The sequence below is a fragment of the Sporothrix schenckii genome, assembly GCF_000961545.1.
Source record: "Sporothrix schenckii 1099-18 chromosome Unknown Cont38, whole genome shotgun sequence".
Taxonomy (NCBI): Eukaryota; Fungi; Ascomycota; class Sordariomycetes; order Ophiostomatales; family Ophiostomataceae; genus Sporothrix; species Sporothrix schenckii.
The window spans coordinates 1365621-1387465 of NW_015971139.1; the positions used below are offsets into that span (position 1 = coordinate 1365621).

Genomic DNA, 21845 nt, shown 5'->3' on the forward strand with positions numbered 1-21845 from the left:
GATCAACAGATAACGTAGCCGTTGTCACCTTTTCATTTCAATAATATTTTTCTTCTGGGGTTGTTCATATTGTCAATCGTTGATCACCTACCGCGTTTTTCTTCTTTCTAGGTGACACAGCAAACCATCATTGTATTGTTTCAATGTTTGTAACTTGTCGGTGCTTCTCGGCTTGCAGAGCGTCGCCGGAGTGGCACTAGAACGCTGCAGGCAATGACCTGATCGAAACCCCACAAAGGCAGGGGTTGTGCGTTAACCTTCGTCCACCAGAGAATTTTGGGATTTGATGTAAAGTGAGTGATGAATTCAGTGTATGGCCGATGTTGGATAATAACAAAGTTCCTTGTTTATATGTGTGATTACCTGTGTCCTAGAACATCTCCCTTTTCGCCTAAAGTGTCCCCCGAATGGTAATGTTTTGTCTTTTAAGGACGAGCTTGTTGCACGAGTCCCAAAAGTCGGGGCTCTGTAAACGACAATATATTTCTGAATAACAAATGTTTTGGGTATGAAGCGGCTAAGACAATTGTTATTTCTACATTTTAATAGCCTCGACTATTTTGCCAAAAAAAAAAAATCAAGAAAGAAAGCCTTATTATCATATTTACTTTGATAAATGTAAGATATTTAAGGGTTTTTCAAATACGTATAGTAATACAATGTACCTGTAATAAGTTGGGGTCACTAAAACAAATAAAATATATTCAACTGGTTTTTTTTTTTTTTAAAAAAAAAAAATCACATATGTTTCTCATTGTTAATGCTCCCAACTACCACAGCCAAATCCAAATGACGGGTATGTCTACACCTTTCCAGAAGACCACTTTTTACGTGTGTCTTCAGGATTTGGCTGGATATGGATCAAGATATCCCTTGGATGAGATGTTGTCTAACCTGCAACACGTGACATTGCTATTCTCGGGCACGGCTTACGACACAATTTGGCGTTCTCGGCTGTTAGCCGCAGCAGGTGTACCAGCCCTGTTTTAGGCAGCCGTTTAAAGGCCACTTGGAATGAAGATTTGGGAAGGTGCGAGTTAAAGAAACAAAGGCATCGGACGAAAGAGAAAGACGAGAGGGAAAGAGCGTCTGATCCATTGGGCATCTTTAAGTATCCTTCAAAAGAAAAAAGGATATCACAATCGAATCGCGGATCGCAAATACGCAGCAATTGTGACTATTGATTCACCTTGCAGCCCCGACCGAACTCGAGATCTTTCCCCACTACCCACGGGCAATGGAACACAACGAACCGCCCCCGCCCTATCAGCTCGAGGAAGATGCCGACAGCAAAGCGGCGGCGGCGGTCTCGGCAGTTCTGACAGCGCAAGGCATCCCTCTTGCGGCGCTTTCGCAGACGCCCCGTCACTCGATGGACGGTGTTGGTGATGATGTTCGTGCGGGTGCACATGCCGCCGCCGCCGCCCAGCCGCGGACCGAGCCACGGCCGACAACATCGTCGTCTGCGTCCTCGGGCTACAGATCATCCGAGCCCATGAGCAGCACGTCGAGCGATGGATCCCGGACCTGCAAGCACTCGACGGGCGTCCGCAAGAGCACACTGGACCCGTCGTACGACCCGGGCTGCTGCTTTTCCGACACGGGCGGGTGCTGTTTTTCGACGACGAATGGGTGCTGCTTCTCGTCGTCAGATGGCTGTTGTTTTTCGTCGTCGGGCGGTTGTTGTTTTTCAGACAATGGCGGCTGCTGCTTTTCTGACAGCGACGGCTGCTGCTTCTCATCCAATGGCGGCTGCTGTTTCTCGGAAGGGAAGTGATGCAGTGTGATTGAGTGTCACGCCTCGTTTACTCTTTTGTGACGATCGTACGGCATACGCCCGCCAGCCGCCGCTCGCCTTGTCCTTCGAGTTCTTCATTGTTCGCCGCCCTGCGTTTTGAATGTGCAGCGTTTCGTTTGGTTTCTTCGTTTTACTGTCTTCGACTCCCGTCTGATTCTTTTTCTTGTTATCTCGCATTAGTGCTGGGTTTTATTGATTGTCCCTTGACTTCTAGCGCCAAGGAGAAGGGCTGTATTCACTATGTTATTTTTTCGGGGTTCCTTTGGGGGTAATGGGGACTTTGAACTTTCCTTGTTGTGCCTGCTATTTCTTTATGTGTCCATGGCTATTCCTATGAATTATATTGCTTTCCACCTTCATGCTTCCTGATTTGAGCTGACATTCCACAATTGGACGTATATCATTTTGCAAGCAATTTTTTGCCCTTCCTCCATGCTCATTTTTCGGTGGTTTTCTCTGTCCCAAGGTCATCTAGAATGCGCACATTTGTGTAAATGGGAAACTCTTCTGTGCTCTCTGGCAGGTGAACAGTCTCTTCGCGGACCTGGATAGTCACATTGTGTGTCTCACTAAGCTGGACAGGTTTTCCAGAGAGCTTTGGGTTGTCAGTTGAACAAATGCATTGCTCTTCACGAACGTGTATGTTGCAACTTACAGTGGCGACCTCCCAGCGGAACCGTTGACGAAGAACGTCCTCCATGGCCACATTAATGTCCTGGCTCGAACTGATCTGCAAGGTGTTTTCGAGGCCGATCTCGCCATGGACGCGGCCAGTTGGTGGACTCGCCAGGAGAAGTAGCCTGCCAGCCAGCGTCGTGCCGAGGAATACATTGACGGCGGCAGGCAATGCAAGGCCTGCTTTCTCGATGGCGATACGGACAAAATAGACCGTCTGCGGCGTTGACGCCACCGTACGCGACCGGGATCGACGTCGTTTCGTCGCTGGTACGCTGTTCGGCGCATAAAGTCGGTTGATTTCGGCGGTGACGGCTTGACGGAGTTTCGTCCTGGAGCTCGCATTTACGGATCGGTTGCCATTTATGCTATTTATTTGAGCAGTTAACTGCGCCGTCAGCAGTTCCGGGTACGAGTACCCAAACGTCGCAATATCCCTCGCCGAATTGGGCGTGTGGAACGTTCCGTTGGCCGACGCAAAAAACGGTTTGAGAGGACTATCCGCCGTGATATTGGTGCCCGGCGCCGTGGCAAACTGCCCCGTCTGTGTCTGGTAGTCTTCTTGCGGGCCGAACATGGACGCATTGGCGTGCACCGCCTGCCACAGCGCGACGTGCCGGTCAATCGCCGCGTGGTGCATCATGAACAGCGGATCAAAGCCGCTGTAGCCCAAGTGCGCAAAGTGGCCCATGGGATGGATGCCACCCACAGCCACGTGCACTTCGTTGTGCTCCTGCTCAAAGGACGTGCTGTCGCAGGCCGTCGAGCTCATGCTGCCAAAGTCGGCGACACGGGTGTAAATGTTGTACACCTGGCCGGCCAAGTCGATGCCCGCAATGTTGGCGCTGGCCATGCCCTGGTTGCTGGTAAAGTTGTTGAACGGGTCCGGGCAGCGCAGCGTCGTTGGAAATGACGCCAGGTGGTAGTCGTCGTCGGCTGGGAAGAGCGTGGCGTTGAGCGGGAACTGGTGGAAGCGGTAGTAGCGCAGCGGGTTGGCCGGAGTCGCCGTGGTGCGTCCATCGGGCGGCGCGCGGATTGTCACATTGGGCGTCACGACGGCGTCTGGCAGCGCCTTGTCGAGGGCCCAGTCCCAGTACGGATGGCGCCAGGTATCGGCGGCATGGCGGTACGTTTCGGCGATGGATGGCGTGGCGTTGTAGAGAGCAGCCGCGGCCTGGATATGCCGCGCCAGGACTTGTTCAAAGACAGCCACCATTGGTCGGTGCCAGATGGCAAATAGCACCTCATTGTGCGTGCAGTAGCCCGTCAAGGGCGCACCCTCGACTTGCTCGACGCCGTTCCAAGCCACATACGGCCGGCCATGGATGCCCGACAACCCAAAATAGGACAGCTCGTTGTCCTCTGGCATGCTCTTCCAGGCCGCCATGGCCTGGATGTAGAGGTCCCTATCGTGTTAGCTGTGGTTGTGGTCCTTGGCACACAACTTTGATTCATAAATCTACTGATATTCCCTTACCATTGAGGACCACTAGTTTGCAAGTCTTGGATGCGAAGTCGTGGCGGAAATGTCCCCCGCTCTGGGTTGATCCCAGTGTGAATCCCGGTAACTGGCACAATGACAGCCTCGACAGTCGACCATATGCCCACAAGGACGGCCACAATATTTTGTTTGCTTATTTTCATCGTGATCCGTGGCCGTCGGTGTGTGCATCACACCTCTGTGTCTTGGCAAGGCGAGGCAGAGAGAGCCGTTCTACATTTTCGTCATGGGCACATATTTCCTCTCAGACAGCCGCATCTTTGAAGGGGCCACAGGAAGTCGTTTAAAAATTAAATAAGTAGGCATACTTCGGCAAGGCGATATAGGCATAGGGTATCGTGACAGTTTAGCCGACACAAGGCGACTTTTGCGGGTCGTGGTTGAATCAGCCACGGGATGTGGAGAGTTATCAGATATCGCTGCCATGATTGCCATTTCAGTAACAGGAATAAGGTATATTGTGCTTGGGCATGGCTAACGATTCGAGTGTTTTTGATACGGCAGAGCACAAGACCGTGGGAGTGCACTAAATGCACGATTCCATTGTTGACTTTCGACAGCGGAGATTTTACATGATTCTCCTTATTCCAGAACCATATCTCACAACCGTAGTGTTTACCTGCGACGTCGGCTGCAAATGTAAAGGTAGTGATGATCTATTGTTAGTCAAGCTTTGTAGAAATATTTTATCACCAAAGATCCTACAGCAGATCGATACTGTAAATGCTGGCCCCTACTTCTTTTGTGTGGTTTTCCTTCTCATCTCGCACCGTAGGGCATTCTCGGTCAAATTTGCAACGTAATTACATGTGCGCCATTCGTATTGTTAACCGTGTCTGTGACGAACTCTACCTTTACGTAAACACTTGCGATTTCGTACGAGCACTTTATACACAGCGTTTACATATATGTAAAATACCTCACCAAACGTAGCCCCAAGAACACATTCAAGCTTATCCCAGTTCACTACCGCTGCAGTCGATCCGGTCTCCCCGCCCCCTGAATGATCCTACGGCACCGGTCCGTGATCCGCAGCAAGCCAGAGTTACTAGCTCTGCTCAGGTTGTCACGAGCAATGTTGAGCGCTTGTGTCCTACTGGGGTACATGGACAAGTGCAAATCACAAAAGCACAAAGGCAAAACATGCGTCGTACACGATGCAATCCCCACAGTCCTTGATCTCATCACACGGAACCATCAAGACAAGCTGCAACTTTAGTTTCGTGGAGCAAACACTCAATCTCATCACACCGCATTGGACATCTGTTTCTGGGCAAAGTAGCAATCGGGAGTAAAATGAAATGTGACCAGGGCGTATCGCCTCCAAAGAGAACTAGCCAGCAATCCGACGGCAAATGAAGTTGCAGATTAACAGCACAGCTTGACGAGCCCCTTTAGAGCGAGCAGACTTTGCTACGATACGTGTCTACTTTCAAACGCTGATCTGAGACATATACAAAAATGGTACCACGTACAAATTCCCATGGACATGGGCAATCTTTTGCATGGCACCCATCACTCTGTACGAAAGGCGCACGAGGGCAAAAGTTGACAAACACATTTCCGGAAGGCAGCGACCCTGCTTGGCTTTGCTCCCCCCAAACTAAGAGAGAGCAAATCACGAAATAATATTGAAAAACCACCAAAGTTAATATTCCACAAATCCGACTGGCAGAGTATCACAGTACGCCATGGTTTTAATGTGGGCTCGGCCGACACTTGCGCTCTGTCAGAAAGGACGTTTCTGCTTTGTCCCCGGAAGATTGCGACGTACTGCCGCGGGTGGTTCCGTTCTCCTACCAGTGCAGGTGCACATCGTGACTACTTTATATCTCGACTCTTATATTCACTGATAAAATTTGTTCTCTCGGGCGCCGCAATCAGCTCGCTTTCGACGTCGAAATTGGGATCTGTCGGATCTCGTCCGACCAGCATTCTCCCTGTCACGAGTCTTACTTCCCCTCTTTCTCTCCGCCTCTTTTCTCTTCATAAGATTCATCTCGTAAATCGTATTCGGACTTCTATTTGTCCTTTCAGCTGTTTGTTAATTGATGCTCCCCTCTTCTCATGCTCCCGCCCGTCCTCTTCCCGTCCTCTTCTCTTTTGTTTCACTCCCCTCCAGGAACCAATAAAACTTGCTTCTTCCCCACCATCCCTGTGCAGGCATGTCGACCAAAATGGTCGATTTAGCCTGGGGGTGGACAAAGCAACCAACAGACAATTCCTGTGGCGCGTTGATTTCAGCTGGCCGGGGTGCTGCACTACGACGCCAGAAGCTCCAAAGAGCTATGAAAATCCCCTTCGCCATTTTTCAATGCGCCGTCATGTTTGTCTTTCTCTTCCTCGAGAAAGACATGCTGTCCAAGCTCTCTTCTGCCCCGGATGTCGTGTTCTTGACCTTTTGACATCGGTCGATGAATGGCAAACATACAGTTGTATAGACCAATTGCATTGTATCTTATTCCATTCTCCACAGGCTCAAACGTGACGTCCTCTCAGACTGCGGTCCCTGGACGGAGTACGACATAGCCGCCTTGTAAATCAATGGATGGGGAGCCGCTGGTGAAATACAGGCGATGCCCCAAACGGTTTGGGCCACTCCAATATTGGAGTGCGGCCCCACCCCTCTTGCCGTCCGCTCGTCGCCCGAAATCCTCTTTTTTTCTTGGTGAGCTGTCAGTCGTTCCTACCGTTGCTTTCTCCTGACCTCAACGGCCACCCTTCAAACCAAAGAAGCTCCTTCCCTGTCGTCGTTGAGTTGTCAATTGACCTGTCTGCCTGCCAAGAATGTGTATCTGTGCGACCTCCTCTGTACCTTCCTTTTCCGTTTGATACCTTCTTGTGACTTTGTCTTCTGCGACAAAACGTACAATTGTGATTGCAACCTCCCTCGCCGCTTTTTCACAATCTCACCATTCCGCTTTCTATTCCCGCTCTCCCTGACGAAACACTCCTGCACCAGCCAAGACGTCCGTCCTAGACGAGGATCCCGTACGGAGCAATTGATTCCCGGAAAGTATAAGAGCTCAACGATTTCTCCGCCCATCTATGTCGTCTTATCGTCTGTTTTCCTGCTCTTTTGCTCTTCTAGTCTTCTGCTCCGTACTTTCCCATGCGTCTTCTCATTCTCCCTCACTTGAGTTTCAGAGCAGACCTGGAAAGGATTCGCTGTCCATCGCCAATCCAACCCAACCACGTCCATCTCACACCGCTTCTCCGCTTTGATCCCACTTGTTATCCGTCCACTCCGTTACCTCCGTACCTCATCTCTGTTTCTGCCTCGTGTGCCTCCTAGATCTCTTTATTACTTTCGCTATTATTTTTCTTCTTCTTCGAAAACCACGTGTGGTGTCTATCATCACCGTTTCTCTCCAATTCCAAACTATCCTCCTCTGCTCAGTACAAGTCTTAGCCGATCAATTTCCTTGGGCTCCAGCTTAGTCTTGTTTTTTGGGAGGGATTTTCTACTTGTCGATTCGTCTCGCCTATTTACGTTTTTCCTAGTTTGTCATCCCTGGTGGTTCTTGACGCATACTTTTTCATTCCATCCTTCCGCCGAACCGCTCTGCCAACCACATTTGACAGCCACGATGTCGGAAGATCGCGAAGGTGTCGTCCCCGACGGCCTCCAGACCGCCTTCAACGCCGCAAAGGACGCCAAGCTCCTCACGATCCACGGCATCGACGGCGTCGGCTGCGGCTGGCTCACCATCCGCCTGCTCGGCGACTGGCTGCGCCACTGCACGATCAACCCGGAGACCGGCAAGAGCAACATTGGTATCGTCATCTACTCCTTCAAACACAACTTCAGCTACTATGCCAACCACCTCGCCCCCTTCGACATCGACCTCGCATGGCACCTCGAGCAGGGCCACATCCATTTTGTCGGCAACCAGTTCCTGCCGCTGGTCACCGATCACAACACCACCCCGCCCACCCCGCCGTCCTTGACCTTTGACGCCTCCCTCGAAGTCGTCCAGGACTTGGCACACGAGATGCGCGAAAAGTTTGAGCGCACCGTGCTGCTGCTTGACAACCCGGAGATGGGCATGATGCTGTCCAGTGACGACGACGACGTGCGCGTCGCGAAGTGGCTGCTCGCCATTGACAGCGCGACATATGTAGGTTCTTTTTGTTACCATCTCTTTGTGTACTACCTTTGACTGTGTAATGAAGAGGCATTCGCTCTGACAGCCCAGCTCTACCACAATGCCATGGTCTCCATGGTGGTCGAATTCGCCCATCCCATCCACTTCCCCGTTACCGACAGTACGGCCGACGCGACCGCCTCGGCCGTCTGCTCCCTCAACCTAAACTCCCAAATGGCCGTCACCGTCCGTCCCAGCGACGGCTTGACCGGCACCGGCAAGGACGGCCGCGTATCCATTGTGTACCGCATGGGCTACGAGGTCGATCTCGGCGGCGACGAGGGAGGACCGACGGACGAGGACCACAATGCCACGGTCGGCAGCAGCAGCAACGTCAAAATTGAGATCCTGGGCCGTCCATTCCGATGACGGGCGTCATGGGAAAGCAGGGAAAATACAAGCAGCATTGTTGGCCTCCCGGCTCTGTTGGCGTTTGAACTCTGGAAACCAGGATACGGATAGTTGGGGACGTATTATTGTAGCGATTTGTCATTACCAAGATACCAATTTGCATTTCATTACATTCACCTCCATGACCAAGGGGAATCGCATTATACGGACGTCGTGCTTTGCAGTTGACGCCCGTGAAGCACCATACACCATACACGATACCATTCGCGTTTTCTGACAAACTTCATACTTTGTCAATGTATGTGGCCGACTTGATCGTACGTAGCGATTTCTGTAACTGATTTAAAGGCACGTGACAAGTCATGATTTATAACGTGACGTAAGCTTTGAGTTTCTCCGGAATCAGGGATAATCCGGTATTTGCCCTATTTTCTGCACAGTGGAGCCGTGCCCTGACTTTTTTGGTGTGAATAGAACCCGTCCAGTATTTTAAGTGGGGCTTACTTTAGCGTCCATGCTCTTCATGTCTCCTTAGTATGGTGCCCCCAAAGTGAGAAAGCCGCAGCGCAAGAAAAATTCTTTGTCGGCCGACGCTCCATAGGCAAAAAATTAAGGGCGTGACGATTCTCTCCGCTGTTCATTCCCCCTCCTCGGTTTACCTTTCCAACTTCACATCATCGACAACCACACCCATCAATTTGTCCTAAAGGTGCGTTTTATTTCGCAGAACGAACGAGAAAATACCATACTCGACGACGACAACCATTTTCCTGTCGCCTCGACTGCATGTTGAACATCTGACTGACCGTCACGCAGACAAGCCATCAAAATGAGTACGTGTTTTTTGCCCTTTTTGCCCTTTCGAGCACTTGCATCGCCATCGCCAAAACTCGGACGTATCCACAAAGCCTCTCGATTATGTATCTGTTTCGATTTCTGTCGCCCGTCCCAATCGCGAACCTTCGATTTGTTTCACTCAACAGTTTCGGTCTCGGTGTTCCCGGCTCGGATAGAGCGAATCGATATTGCCGCGTGCTTGAAGCCGCTGAGTCTGTGACGACGAACGACGACATGCGCTTAATGTAGGATGAGGAAGGACGGCCAGCCGACGAGCGACAGTGCTGGATAGTCGAAATTTTCGTCAAGGCTGTCATTGTGATTCCACGTGTTGAATCGAGACGTTGCCAGGCACTTGACGACATCACAAGATGGGGACACCGACGATGACAAAGATGTCCAACCCGAGAGAATACGCCACCGACACGATCACCGAAAGTTTCGCCAACGGTACATTACACATGATGACGACAGAACCGACAACAGACAACGAAAGAGAGGACATAGTTGGACATGGCTGTTGGCTACGAATGCGAGGAGGACAACCATACCAAGAGAAGAAAAAACGAGACAGCAGAATACTAACAAACTCGCAGCCAAGGGTACCTCCAGTTTCGGTAAGCGCCACAACAAGACGCACACTCTGTGCCGTCGTTGCGGTCGCCGCTCCATGCACGTCCAGAAGCACGAGTGCTCCACGTGCGGCTACCCTGCCGCCAAGGTCCGGAAGTGTACGTACCTCGATTCTCTACCGATCACACGTTGCTGTTCCTCGGTCGCTAACCCACCCACAGACAACTGGTCCGAGAAGGCTAAGCGGAGAAAGACCACCGGCACTGGCCGCACTCGCTTCCTGAGCGGTGTTGCCCGGCGGTTCAAGAACGGTTTCCGGGTCGGCGCACCGGCCGCGTCCCGGGCTGTCCGTGCTTAAATCGTTGTCTTTGCTCGTTCTTCTTTCTTTGTATCCGTTTGCTGTTTCCATTTTCAGTCTTTGAACGATAAAATGCGGGCCGGGTGAAAACACAAATCATGGGAGGAGTAGAGAGGTGCTGGCGGAACAGCTGCTTTTTCGGAGAGACGACAAAACCTACAATCTTTTTTACGAACCACCGTGTCGACAAAGCCAGCCAACTCCCTCCCCTTTCGAACTGGCACACAATGGACACCCTCCGACCGCCAAGTCGCGAAAAGCCAACACAACTGGACACCGTTTTCGACCAAAGCAAAAATTTTATATTTCAAAATTGAGGTGGAGGCGTCTCTCACTAATATTTGAGGACCCTCCGGAGAATAGCAACGGGGGTGCGGACGGCTGTGATTTTTTTCAAAGGATGGGAGGAAACGGGCGCATACTTTCGACTTCAGGAAGGAACAAATAAAAAAATGGACATGAAAGCACAGGAAAAGACAGCATTGACGAAGTGCACCGCTTTGAAATGTGTGTTCGCTCTATTGGTGGTGTTTTAGCTTTTCTGTTGTGCCGGGCTTGCCAGGAACCAACAAAAAAAATTGAAGACATTTAAAAAAACAGCAGGATCTTAACTGGTATCAATGCCTACGTCTCGTAACCCGCTGCTAACTATCAACGTTTGGGACGGTTGTATTAATTTAAACAAGAATCACTATCCGATCTATCCGTGTTGAAATGTAGCAAATATGGCGGATCCTGTTCATTCAGCTTTTGCGTTCACGTAAAAGGACGACAAGGTTGCATTGAATGTTATGTCTCGTATGATTGGTAGTGACCGACACAGGTGTAACACCTATATAACTCTGGCTGTTTGAAATAAATCCAAGCTGCGTATCAAAAAGCTATGGGAGGGAGAAAGGCAATAAACCAAAGTCGAGTGGCAAAAGCAGAGTAAGAAAAGAGTGTGTGAAGAAGAGAAGGTCAAGAAATGGTCAGAGAAACAAACGACGAAACGCAAAAGGGGGGGGGGGAATATACGAAATAAAGAATCATGTACATCCTTAAGAAATGACAAAGAAGATAGAGTAGAAAAGAAAATATATGGGAAATAGAAGAGAATAACAGAAAATAAGAAAGAAGAAAAAAAGAAATAAAGAGGAAAGAAAGAAAGAAAGAAAGAAGAAAGAAAAAAGAAAAGAAAAAACACTAGAAACGTAAAAAAAAAAATTCGAAAGAAAAATGGAAAGAAAAATATGTAAGAGAAAAAGAGCAAAAAAAGAGAAAAATGAGTAGAAAAAAATCAAACAACGACGAAAAAATAAAGCAATATCATAAAACGTAACGATCTCGTGCCCGACATGATATTATATATCAATGTTGGCACATTGTATTTCGAGCCATCTGTACATCAAGATGTGTAGTTGGTAGTCGACGAGAGGACCTCATTGACGGCATCGGTGATTACCCCGCCGAGGAAGCCCGGGTTAGACGTCGACGTGGACCTAAACAGTCAGTGTTGATGTCCATACAGGCTTGGGCCAACACAGACCACAAATGACTTACGATGAAAGCGTGTAGCTGACGGTGTTGGTTGAGCTTGCTGCGGCCGCCGTGGAGGTCGACGAGGCCGCAATGGATGTCGAGATGGTTGACAGAGGCAGGGTGGACATCTCCTGCTGCAGCTGGCTCTTGTCGAGGGAGCTCATTGTGGTAGTGTTTGGTGTTGAGTCAGACGAAGAAGGTGACGCAGATGACGACCGCAACGGACTTGGCAACGAAGCCAATGGTTTCGACGGCGGTGAGGTCGAAGAGGACCTGGATGAGGACTGCGGTAACGATGCTGACGATAACGACAAGGATGATGAGGATGATGATGTTGTTGTAGTAGTAGTTGAGAGATGAGGCGGAGGAGGCAGTACAGAGCTCATCTTGACTGTTTCTGATCGTGAAGGAATACAGGATGTTTATAGGATTTTATGTTTCTCTGCTTCGTCCGGGAAGGATTGGCCAGAGGATGAAGTTGAAGGCCGAAGATGGATTGATGTAAAGTTGTGTGAGTGTGCAAAGACGTTTCTGGTTTGCAATTGTTTATTCAGGATGTGGTATTGCGTTGTATCAAACTTTCCTGGCCTGGTTTGCCTAGGCTGAATTCTTGATCAGACACAGACCCTCTCGCACGTCGAGATCTGTCCAAGGATCCTTGTCAGTCGTCGTTGAAGTGGGACGTTGGACGTGAGAGCGGGATGTAGGAAGAGGGCCAACACGATGGAGACGAGGTGACAAGGGGAGGTCGGTGTGTTCCAATAAGAGGAAGTAGGAAAGTGAATGGTGAAGAAGATATTTGCTGCAAGGCAGAAAATAAAACAAATAAAACAAAGTAGCAAGCAGAAAATTACACATGAGAGAGATATCAAAGTTAAAGAAAACAATAATTGAATAAAGACGTAGAGATGTAGTCAAGAAAACGTGAGGTCGGCGACTCCGATGGGATAGCCTTGCAAGGTGGTTATTTTTCTGGGGTAGCTTCGAGGGGGGGGGGAAGGGGTAGCTTTTTTCGTGATCCCTGTATTTTTAGAAGCGCGCATAAAAATGGGAAGAGCAGAGACGCAGCGCGCATGAAGGTCTTGAAGAAGACCGGTAATAGGAATTAGAGCATTGGATAGAAGAGCGAAACCCAGAGAAAGAAGAAAGAAATAGGTATTTTAAGACAGGAGTCAGTACATTACCACGAACAAATAATCACCAAAGGTTATCCGTTACAAAAACTAAAGCGAAATACGGTGTACCCTCTCGATTGTATCTCGGCCATTTTTTACCGAATGCTCCGTCATCTCGTTCCAAAGGGCGTCAATGGCAAGCACCAGAGAAGATTCATAGAGAAAGAGACAGACCAACTGCATCTAGCAGGAGAGCTCGGTTTACACTAGTAGTTACTCCACGTACCCTACCCCCGTATACGACATTTGTCTAGACGTGACAAAAGAAATACAGGGAGTATGATATTTTGTTCCGAATATGTCTCTGCCGTTCAACTTTTTCGAGCGAAACCTGGGTTGAGGTCTGCAAAAATACGGGTACCAGACAATTTCGTCCGAACCACATCGAGATATGGTGGGCAAAGAGGGGCCGCAAGGACGGCGACAAGCAAAGTAGCCTCACAACCCATGTCGATACATTTGGAATTTGTTTATTGCAATGTGTCGTCGGAAAAAGTCCGTGTAGTCCGTGGAGGAGTCCCCCGAAAAGTCCGTCTATTCCGCGGACGAGCTTCCAAAAGGCCCCATAATTGCTGCGCAGTGGGAGCTTGAGCCTCCTTGCCAGGGGGCGGACGATCAAAAAGGGTGACTGGGTTGATGGGAAGGTCAGTTTGCGGTCCATGGACCAATCCTAGCCTGGGCTTTGGAGCTCAGTGTGCCTGAATGCGTCGCAGAGTTCGAATTTGGTAGGTGGTTTTGACGTTGTTTGTTTGGTTCGCATCGCTGTCGTATTCATCGTATTGGCGAAAATACGTACCACTATGGCGGCAAAGCGGCCCAAACTTATCCTTCTCCCTCCCAACCCCGTTTTGGACAAGATCTCACGGTCGTTCTGGCCCCTAAATTGGTAGTTGCTCGCGGGCTAAGCTTCGAGCTTGGGCCTTCCGCTTGACGGGTGGCTGCGGACGTGATCCATGTTCGAGGGTTTGGCCTCTGCTGGCCTGCTCCCTGCAGAATTCCGTATTCACCGGGAAGGAAATGTTGCATCGGCCTCTCGGCTCTTTGTGCACGTCGCAGCTTGGACATGGGGCGATTGGACCAAGAATGTTTGTGTTCATGATGAGGCTCGTTTTTCAAACATGGACATGCAGATCCACAACTCATCGTTGCATCGCTCAACTCGCGATTAACGCGCTTCTTCGGCAAGGTCATGGTGGCTGTCTTCGGCGGTCGGTGTGTCGATATGGTAGCTGAAGCTTTCCTGTTCAGGAACTGAAGCAAACGGGGTGTGTGGGGACGGAGCCGATGCAGAGAAACAAAGCAACTCAGCAAGAATAGGTGCTCGTATGCACCACAGGCGACACAGAAGAACCTGTGGTACTCCGTAGAGCGGCCGAAAAACAAACTCTTCATGGACCATGACAAACAGTGTATCTACATGTACGTGCGGACCGCAACATACCGCCCGCCGTGAAACTAAACACTTGGCATGCCGTTCGAAAATAGCCGCGCCTTGTCGTCGGAATGTTCCCGCAAAGGCGTGGGTTGGCGCAGAGCCTCCATAGGGCAGAGAGGATCACCTTGCATCATACCACCCACAAGCGACGACGGATCTCGGTCGAGAGCCTTCATGTCGCTTTCGTGGCACGCCGGGGGCGCGGTCTTTTCTCGTATTGGTAGAGGTAGCGTCAACTCTGGCACCGACCTCAGTCCCACGACATGCACGAAAATGCAGCGCATGGACCACGGAAAGGGCACGGCCCCCATAGAGCCCCAAGCAGATCGCCAACCGCTCGAAAAAGTGGTAGAGGGCGGTGTTCCGGATACTGGGGTTTGGGCAGGGGTGGCTGTGAGACTGCACTCTGCTCAGCCACAGTAATTACGGGCTGCGCATGCAGGTAATTAAACGCTGGTCTCACCGCAAGGCTGGATTTTGGTTTGCAGTGCCATTTGGATGGCTCGAGGGCCGTTTCGAAGCCCTGTTCTGTGGCTGTTTTCGACCGCCCGTTAGCCGCGAACCATGCTGCATCGTACCGGTCGTACGGCGATGCCGGAGCATGGGACCCGCCGTTTGATATGGAGATGGCCCGGGGGATCTTTTGAAGCTGTTGGCCAAACAAGTCGAAGACAAGCGCGATCAAGCGCCAGCGAGTCGATGCAACCCAAGCAAGCGCGTTGCATGGGAATAATAAACCAGATAGGAGGCCTGCCGTTGGAAGGATCGTCGATGACACCTGTGTGCATCGGCAGATGGACGCAGGCGACGGTGATGTTGTGGTGCCGAACAAGCGCGGGAAGATGTGAGCCACGAGAATATGGATAAACGCGTAAGCACAGCACAAACAAGGCAGACTGGCCAGACAATAGCCGCGACAGAACGGGCAAGTGCAACCGATTTACACACGGGGTCGCGGCAAGCAAGCGCAGGTAAGGCAGACGAGGCCAAATATTGCACGAGAAGGTAAGCGCGACCAGGCACAAGTAAACACGGCCAACATGATCAACAAGATACGACCGAGGGAAGGCACGATCAAATACTACACTGTAGGCCTGCCGTTGACATCAACAATGAGAAGGAGAATGTCACATCACTGGAGAGAGAAAGTAGAAATGACAAGGCTGCTTTTGCTGCAAATCATGAAGAGCTTTCTCGTGTTGGGGCTTCAAATAACATGAGGCACGACCGTGAACGTTCTCGTCGGTGCAGGACCGATGCGACCCTGGCTGACAGGTCATAACATATTCCACGCCCATAGCAACTAATATGGGCGAATGAGACGCAAGCAAGATACTCTTGCCCTGAAAGCCAACTTTGCTCTTCGCTCTGCTCAGACAGGAAGTGGCGCCCCCACACTACTGCAACGCTTTACCTCCTCCGAGATAGGATGCTGCGAGTCATAAATGAACCTGGATGAGGCTCCTCGGAGAAAGGAAATTAGAGGAGTCGCAAAATCTCACCGAGCTCCTGGGGAGTCGTGGGGGTGGGACGATGCAACTGTATGAGCACTGAAAGTTGCAGAGCATTCGCACAGCAGAGCTGACGGAGCTGTCACAACTGCCATTCATGGAAAGAGCTCCAAAACGCTGCTTCCCGGGCCCGTCCATCAATGCGTTGTGTGGCGCCTGTTGAAGCCATCCCCAGGATGCAAATTTTCTGTAACAACAAAATACGGAGAAATAACACTGTTATTACAGAAGTCTGATTAACAGGACTATGTTGCCAATCCTGCACTGGAAGACGTCCTAATTCCGGAGCAGAGCTGATGAACTTGCTGGGGTGTCCCCTGCGCACCTTCCCCTTTCGGGCCGTAGCCTGCGGCTTTCGACGTCTATTAACGGCTGGCCACATTGCCCAGGCCCTAAGCACCTTCCGACTTACGGCGGGTGCATGCACCGACACACGTGCCAACAGCGGAAAGAGCGCGAAAAAGTAGGAAACAGCGAGTAAAAACTTGAGGTTGTAGGAGAAACGAGTTCAGCTCCCAGGCGACGCAAACTTTTCAATGCAGTATAATAAACAGCGCACCTCATCGTCCCTCTTCATTTGCGCAGCACCATTCTCATTTCTGCATCATCTCATCTGCCTAGGCTATTTGTTCTAGAGCTTCATTTCGGCCGCATCGACACGCGACTTTCACCAGCTCGATCCAACGCGAATCTGAAAACCAACCGCCACAAACAATGGGACAGCCGTCATTTCAGGCTTCCAATGCCGTCATCTACCTGACATATGGCGCTTTTCTGTGAGATTCTCGGATCCTTGACAAGGACACGGACAGATACGTAGAGCACCGCCACTAACGTGACACCGACAGAGTGCTCGGCACCGGCATCGCCTGGCGCCTGCGCAAGCAGACCAAGAACAGCGACCTGCTGGCCGGCAACAGAACGCAGACCGGTACTTCACTCTCTCGGAGACTGCCTCCACGCGCTGCTCTTTTTGCTTCTGCTTTTGTGCTCCACTAGGCCGGCAGTCTGCGTCTTCTTGCCGGCTGAACACTTGACTAACCACTGACCTGCCTGCGCTTGTTGCGTGCCTTTTCTGGATCTTATGGAATACAGCTCTGCCGCTTGCCTTGAACTTTATCGCCTCTGGTGAGTTTTTGAAAGGAGGTCCTCCTCTTCTCACATGAATGAAGAGGGCATGGGACCCAACCAGGACCAAAGAAACAAAGCATGTCGAGACATCGGTGGCCAAATCCACCGCTGGCGACCAATGCAAGAGATGGGGCATTTGAAGAGCGGCGGCAGCAGTCTTTTGTCGATTCCACGAAAAGGCAGATCTCCGCCACCGGCCAAGATGCGACGACGCATCAGCAGGCAGGGACAGGTCTTTCATGCAGGCTACACCGTCACGACCGGTACCTCGCATGACTTCGAGCGGCTTCTATTTGTTTCGACTGTGACCTCCCGTGAAACGGAGGCCGTTGAAGACCTATATCGGCCCTCTCGACACAGCGGATGCCCTCCTTTCTGCAGCTTGGAACATGACATGCAGAGACCGCGGTGCTGTCCCGGCCATTCACCACCCAACTACCCAGATATCGTCAAGTACCAGGTTCGTTTAGCGTTACGCTCACACCGTGTTCTCTGTTCCTCTCGTCTGCCTTGGAGTCGGATCCCACCTGTCTAGGTTTGCCGGGACATGGCAGGAGCCTGGCTTCAGGTCAGCCAAGAGAGGACTGCGGCTCACTACGGGCGCCGAGTCCATGCAAAGGAGAGAGGAAAGAGAGCGAGAGGATACGGGGCCGAAGACATAAGCTTGTTGCATTCTTGCGATGCGACACTCGTGATGTCCCCCGGATATCTCGATCTCTCCTTGCTTCTCTCCAATGATGTGACGAAGCTGAGACTGTACCGTAATTACTCGATCAAGATAATACTTGCGTGGGGAAAGTGCTGCCGCTCTTCCAAATTCTCCCTCCCCTTGACCCGTCTCGCTTCACTGTCCCCTGCCTCACTCCGTCACCTCTCCTGCACCACTCTTCCAAGAGTTGCCCTTTCTGCCCCTCTGCCCTCTTGCCACGGCCTTTTAACAACCTCTCCTGCCCTTCCCCCATTTCGGATCGCTGACTAGGTAGCCCTCGGTTCCGGTATTCTGTTCTCGTACCCCCAGCTGGCTGTTATCTCGGGCCTTCAGGGCGTCCTCGTCTACGCCCTGTCGTCAGCCCTGCCGCTGTTCGTCTTCGCCGCGCTCGGCCCGGCCATCCGCCGCAAGTGCCCCGACGGCTTCGTCCTGACCGAATGGACGCGCCAACGGTATGGCCTCCCTGCCGCCATCTTCCTCGGTTTCCTGACTCTGGCCACGCTCTTCCTCTACATGGTGGCTGAGCTGTCGGCCATTGGCCAGGTGGTCACTGCGTTGACCGGCCTTGATGGCCTCCCGGTTGTCATTGTGGAAGTTGTTGTAACGACCATCTACACGGGTATGTTGTGTCGATTCGGTGGATTCAGAACTTGATCGAGTATGGTCGCGTTGCTGACGGATTTGTCCAGCTGTCGGCGGTTTCCGCATCTCGTTTCTTACGGACAACGTCCAGGGCGCTTTGGTTCTCGGCCTCATCGTCATCGCGTCCATCACTGTCGGTGCGAAGACCCACATAAGTCACCAGGATGTGATTGACTCCGGCCTGCTCGAAGCCAACCTGCTTGGCTGGCAGCTGCTGTATATTTTGCCCGTTGCTATCCTGACCAACGACTTCTTCCTGTCCAACTTTTGGCTGCGCACCTTCGCCTCGCGTACGGACAAAGATCTCTGGATCGGCGTCTCGTTGGCGGCTTTTGCCATCCTGATCATCCTCACTCTGGTTGGTGTGGGTGGCCTCGTTGCTGTCTGGTCTGGCGCATACCCTGGTGAGGGTGTCGATCCTGCCGATGCCGACAGCAGTGTCGCCTTTTTCCTGCTTCTGGCTGAACTACCCAGCTGGGTCGTTGGCATCGTCCTCGTCATGTCCGTCAGCCTGTCCACGGCGGCGTTTGACTCGCTTCAGAGCGCCATGGTCTCGTCTGCCTCCAACGACATCTTCCGCAACCGCCTTGGCCCTATGTACATCCGCGCTGGTGTGGTCCTGATCATCGTGCCTGTCGTTGTTCTGGCTCTCAAGACCCCTAGCATCCTGCAGATCTACCTCATTTCCGACCTGGTGTCTGCCTCGACCATCCCTGTGCTTATTTTTGGCCTTTGGGATCGCTTCTCCCTATGGAACGGCACCGACGTCATCATCGGTGGCCTCGGCGGTCTGCTGACCGTTTTCATCTTCGGTACCATCTACTACGGCGACGCCTTGACGGGCGCCCAGCTGCTCCTGCTCGAGCAGGGTTTGTACGAGGGCGACTGGGGTGCCTTTGGTGCCTTTGTGGCCGCGCCAATTGGTGGCATCCTTTTCGGCTGCGGATCGTTCGTTCTGCGCATGGCCTTTGAGTTCGTCCGTGCCCGCACCCAGGGCCGCCCCTTCCAGCCAATCAACCCGCGTGCCCACGAGATTGGTGCACATGCTAGCAGCAGCGACCTTGGTGCTGATGCCGGCAACACCGTCACCACTGTTCCCGCCGGCACCTACACCGGCGCATCTGGCCCCAGCATTGACGCTTACGAAGAAACGTCGGGTCGCAAGGGCCCCAACGACTTTTAGAGGGAGACCCGAAAGGCAACAGGATGGCCGGCAGCAACAGAACAGGGATAAATACGACAAACTGGGAAGCCATGGATCCAAGATTGGCAGTCCTCTCCCCCTCACCTTTTGTTGCCTTTCTAGGCTGTCCTCAGTCGTCTCTTCAAAGACAGGGCGTATCTCATCTTGAAGGTGCTGAGATGATTTTATTTTTTGGAAAGGGACGAGTTGGACGTTTTCAACAACTTACAACTCAACGCCTGGATATTCACACCGCGGGAGATGCAGACATACATTTTGTATGCCAGATGGTATGCTAGCAGGAACGACTGGGGTCATGTTACAACCATTGCATATTCTTTGGTATTAAATGAGGCAATTGCATAGTCATTTCAAAGCTATTATGGTGGTGGAACGTTTAATATACGAAAACGGCGGAAAAGGTCAGAGTTTTGCTCATTGTCGATGTCTTCCATTGGCACGCCAGTGCACTGACCCGCATATCTCACTCAATGACGACCTCACAAATTGTTTCAACTCGCAGTGCAAAATGACAACGACGATATCCAATATAAATAAGGCAAGAATGGAATGGTATATACGTACAATATGGAAGTATGTGTCGGCCAAACATGGTCGATAATACGCGTATACAATGGCGCAAGAAAACAGTGAGCAAAACAATATGAGACGCCGCGCGTAGGCAAAAAAGGAAAAGAAACGAGACATGACACTGAACGCCTTAGAGCCCCGGGCGATAAAACAAACGAAACAAGGCATTCAAAGATTCAAAGATCCATTGTAATGTTACCTATATCAAACAGGTTGCCAGCGATGCGTGCCGCCTCGGTACACACCCGCCGCGTCAGCGCCACGACCGGCACGTCCACGTACTCGGGTCGGTCCCAATAGAGCTGCGCCAGTAGCGAGACCATGCTGATGAAGCTGGCGCCGGAGAAGACGCTGATGGAAATGGACGTCTCCTTGCGAATGTTAATCTTGCGCTGCGTGCCGTGGTAGAGGCCGGTCAGGATGGCGGCAATGGCGACCCAGGCAGGCAGCAGCAGCCGCGAGTCGCCGCCGCTGCCCATGAGGTAGATCACCCACGACGTGAGGTAGCCGTTCAGCGCGTTGATGGCGAGCAGGCGGACAATGGTCGCCTGTGGAGTGTAGTTTAAGAGCCTTTTTTGCATGTTAGACTGGGAGGACGGCACAAGAAACTAGCTGGGATCAAGCGAGTCCCTTCTTACCATCTCGACATGAGGCAGTCGGTAAAGAAAAAAGACAAGTACGCAGAGGCGCCACACTAGCCCATGTCAGTACAGAGGAAGAGGGATGGGTGTCAAGTACACAGCAAGAGCGTAGAGCGTAGGACATACCCAGATCATAGCCAGCGCCGTCTCTGTCAGCTTCAGCCGGCTCTCGAGCGACAGCCCAACACCACGGTCCGGCAGGTTCCCCAAACCGCCTGGCGCAGCGGCTGCAATCGCATCAACGCCGGGCACACTGCTGCCAAATCCGCCCCCAGCACTGCCGCTGCTTGGGTCAACCTCGCCAAAGACACCGCGCGCCACGGCCAGTGCGTGTAGCTGCGCCAGCAGCCGAATAAAGATGCCCAGGCTCCACCAGATGGCCGGACATACGGAGAGTGAGCGGCAGGCAAACAGCGGCAGGTGCCACAGGCTCGGCAGACCAAGCACAACAGCAACGCGTGGTTGTAGCAGCGAAGGCCGTGCAACCTGTCCGTCGCCGCCGCCGCCGCTGCTGCTAGAACCGCGGTCGATATCGCCGCCGTCGTAGCTTGGTGGGCCGCTCCCTAGCGTGCCGCCGCCGCCGCCGTTGTTGTTGTGGTTGGTATTATAGCTTGTCTGGTGGTGTGCCGTTCCGTTGCCGTTGTAGTTGCTAGGTAAAGCGCTTCCTACTGCCGCGAGGGGAGGGGATGATGTGGCGGAGGCATGATATCCATTCGAAGCGCGGGCTCCTGCGCCTGCCAGTGGCAAATTGGACCCAGGGACGCTGCCGTTGGGACCTTGCTTGTTTATGCTCTTGGTCGCATCATTCGTCGTCTGGAAGCGGACCGTCTTACGGTACGTTGGGCCGGGGTTGGCCGGTGCTGATGCGGAGACCGGGAGAGAGGTTGATGCCGTGGCGGAGGAGGTCGAGGAATATGGAGGAAGTTGCGAGGTGGGAGGAGGGAACATGTCGGAGGAGGAGGAGGGTGCGAGTCGGAGAGGAGTGGATGGGAGGAGGCGAGGAGGGCAAGAAGGTGGTTGCGTGAGTGAGACCGTGGTGCAATTTCGGAAACAGGAGTGAGATAA

The 21845-nt window shown here is 52.0% G+C and overlaps 10 protein-coding genes across 10 annotated transcripts; 6 read left to right on the forward strand and 4 right to left on the reverse strand.

Annotated features, from left to right (window-relative positions):
- Nucleotides 1-1476: 1476 nt before the first annotated feature.
- On the reverse strand, nucleotides 1477-1975 carry SPSK_06695 (uncharacterized protein; the record flags this gene model as incomplete). Its single annotated transcript, XM_016733396.1, has 2 exons — nucleotides 1477-1755; nucleotides 1829-1975. The coding sequence occupies 2 exons, from the start codon at nucleotides 1973-1975 to the stop codon at nucleotides 1477-1479; spliced, it is 426 nt and encodes a 141-aa protein (XP_016592168.1).
- Nucleotides 1976-2234: 259 nt separating this feature from the next.
- Nucleotides 2235-4117, reverse strand: SPSK_06106 (uncharacterized protein; the record flags this gene model as incomplete). The annotated part of the gene is made up of 3 exons (XM_016732813.1): nucleotides 2235-2372; nucleotides 2454-3879; nucleotides 3951-4117. 3 exons carry the CDS (start codon nucleotides 4115-4117, stop codon nucleotides 2235-2237), a joined length of 1731 nt encoding a protein of 576 aa, XP_016592169.1.
- A 2034-nt stretch (nucleotides 4118-6151) lies between these two features.
- Nucleotides 6152-6379, forward strand: SPSK_06811 (uncharacterized protein; the record flags this gene model as incomplete). Its single annotated transcript, XM_016733503.1, has 1 exon — nucleotides 6152-6379. One exon carries the CDS (start codon nucleotides 6152-6154, stop codon nucleotides 6377-6379), a length of 228 nt encoding a protein of 75 aa, XP_016592170.1.
- Nucleotides 6380-7564: 1185 nt separating this feature from the next.
- SPSK_06498 (uncharacterized protein) lies at nucleotides 7565-8491 on the forward strand (the record flags this gene model as incomplete). The annotated part of the gene is made up of 2 exons (XM_016733203.1): nucleotides 7565-8095; nucleotides 8174-8491. The coding sequence occupies 2 exons, from the start codon at nucleotides 7565-7567 to the stop codon at nucleotides 8489-8491; spliced, it is 849 nt and encodes a 282-aa protein (XP_016592171.1).
- Nucleotides 8492-9681: 1190 nt separating this feature from the next.
- On the forward strand, nucleotides 9682-10241 carry SPSK_06665 (large subunit ribosomal protein L37e; the record flags this gene model as incomplete). Its single annotated transcript, XM_016733366.1, has 2 exons — nucleotides 9682-9760; nucleotides 9907-10241. 2 exons carry the CDS (start codon nucleotides 9682-9684, stop codon nucleotides 10239-10241), a joined length of 414 nt encoding a protein of 137 aa, XP_016592172.1.
- A 1387-nt stretch (nucleotides 10242-11628) lies between these two features.
- On the reverse strand, nucleotides 11629-11926 carry SPSK_06774 (uncharacterized protein; the record flags this gene model as incomplete). The annotated part of the gene is made up of 2 exons (XM_016733470.1): nucleotides 11629-11722; nucleotides 11784-11926. The coding sequence occupies 2 exons, from the start codon at nucleotides 11924-11926 to the stop codon at nucleotides 11629-11631; spliced, it is 237 nt and encodes a 78-aa protein (XP_016592173.1).
- A 2620-nt stretch (nucleotides 11927-14546) lies between these two features.
- Nucleotides 14547-14795, forward strand: SPSK_06802 (uncharacterized protein; the record flags this gene model as incomplete). Its single annotated transcript, XM_016733496.1, has 1 exon — nucleotides 14547-14795. The coding sequence occupies one exon, from the start codon at nucleotides 14547-14549 to the stop codon at nucleotides 14793-14795; it is 249 nt and encodes an 82-aa protein (XP_016592174.1).
- Nucleotides 14796-16597: 1802 nt separating this feature from the next.
- On the forward strand, nucleotides 16598-16882 carry SPSK_06782 (uncharacterized protein; the record flags this gene model as incomplete). Its single annotated transcript, XM_016733478.1, has 2 exons — nucleotides 16598-16659; nucleotides 16732-16882. The coding sequence occupies 2 exons, from the start codon at nucleotides 16598-16600 to the stop codon at nucleotides 16880-16882; spliced, it is 213 nt and encodes a 70-aa protein (XP_016592175.1).
- A 163-nt stretch (nucleotides 16883-17045) lies between these two features.
- SPSK_05965 (urea transport protein) lies at nucleotides 17046-19548 on the forward strand (the record flags this gene model as incomplete). Its single annotated transcript, XM_016732673.1, has 3 exons — nucleotides 17046-17474; nucleotides 17994-18342; nucleotides 18413-19548. The coding sequence occupies 3 exons, from the start codon at nucleotides 17046-17048 to the stop codon at nucleotides 19546-19548; spliced, it is 1914 nt and encodes a 637-aa protein (XP_016592176.1).
- Nucleotides 19549-20315: 767 nt separating this feature from the next.
- On the reverse strand, nucleotides 20316-21728 carry SPSK_06284 (uncharacterized protein; the record flags this gene model as incomplete). Its single annotated transcript, XM_016732990.1, has 2 exons — nucleotides 20316-20687; nucleotides 20907-21728. The coding sequence occupies 2 exons, from the start codon at nucleotides 21726-21728 to the stop codon at nucleotides 20316-20318; spliced, it is 1194 nt and encodes a 397-aa protein (XP_016592177.1).
- Nucleotides 21729-21845: the final 117 nt, after the last annotated feature.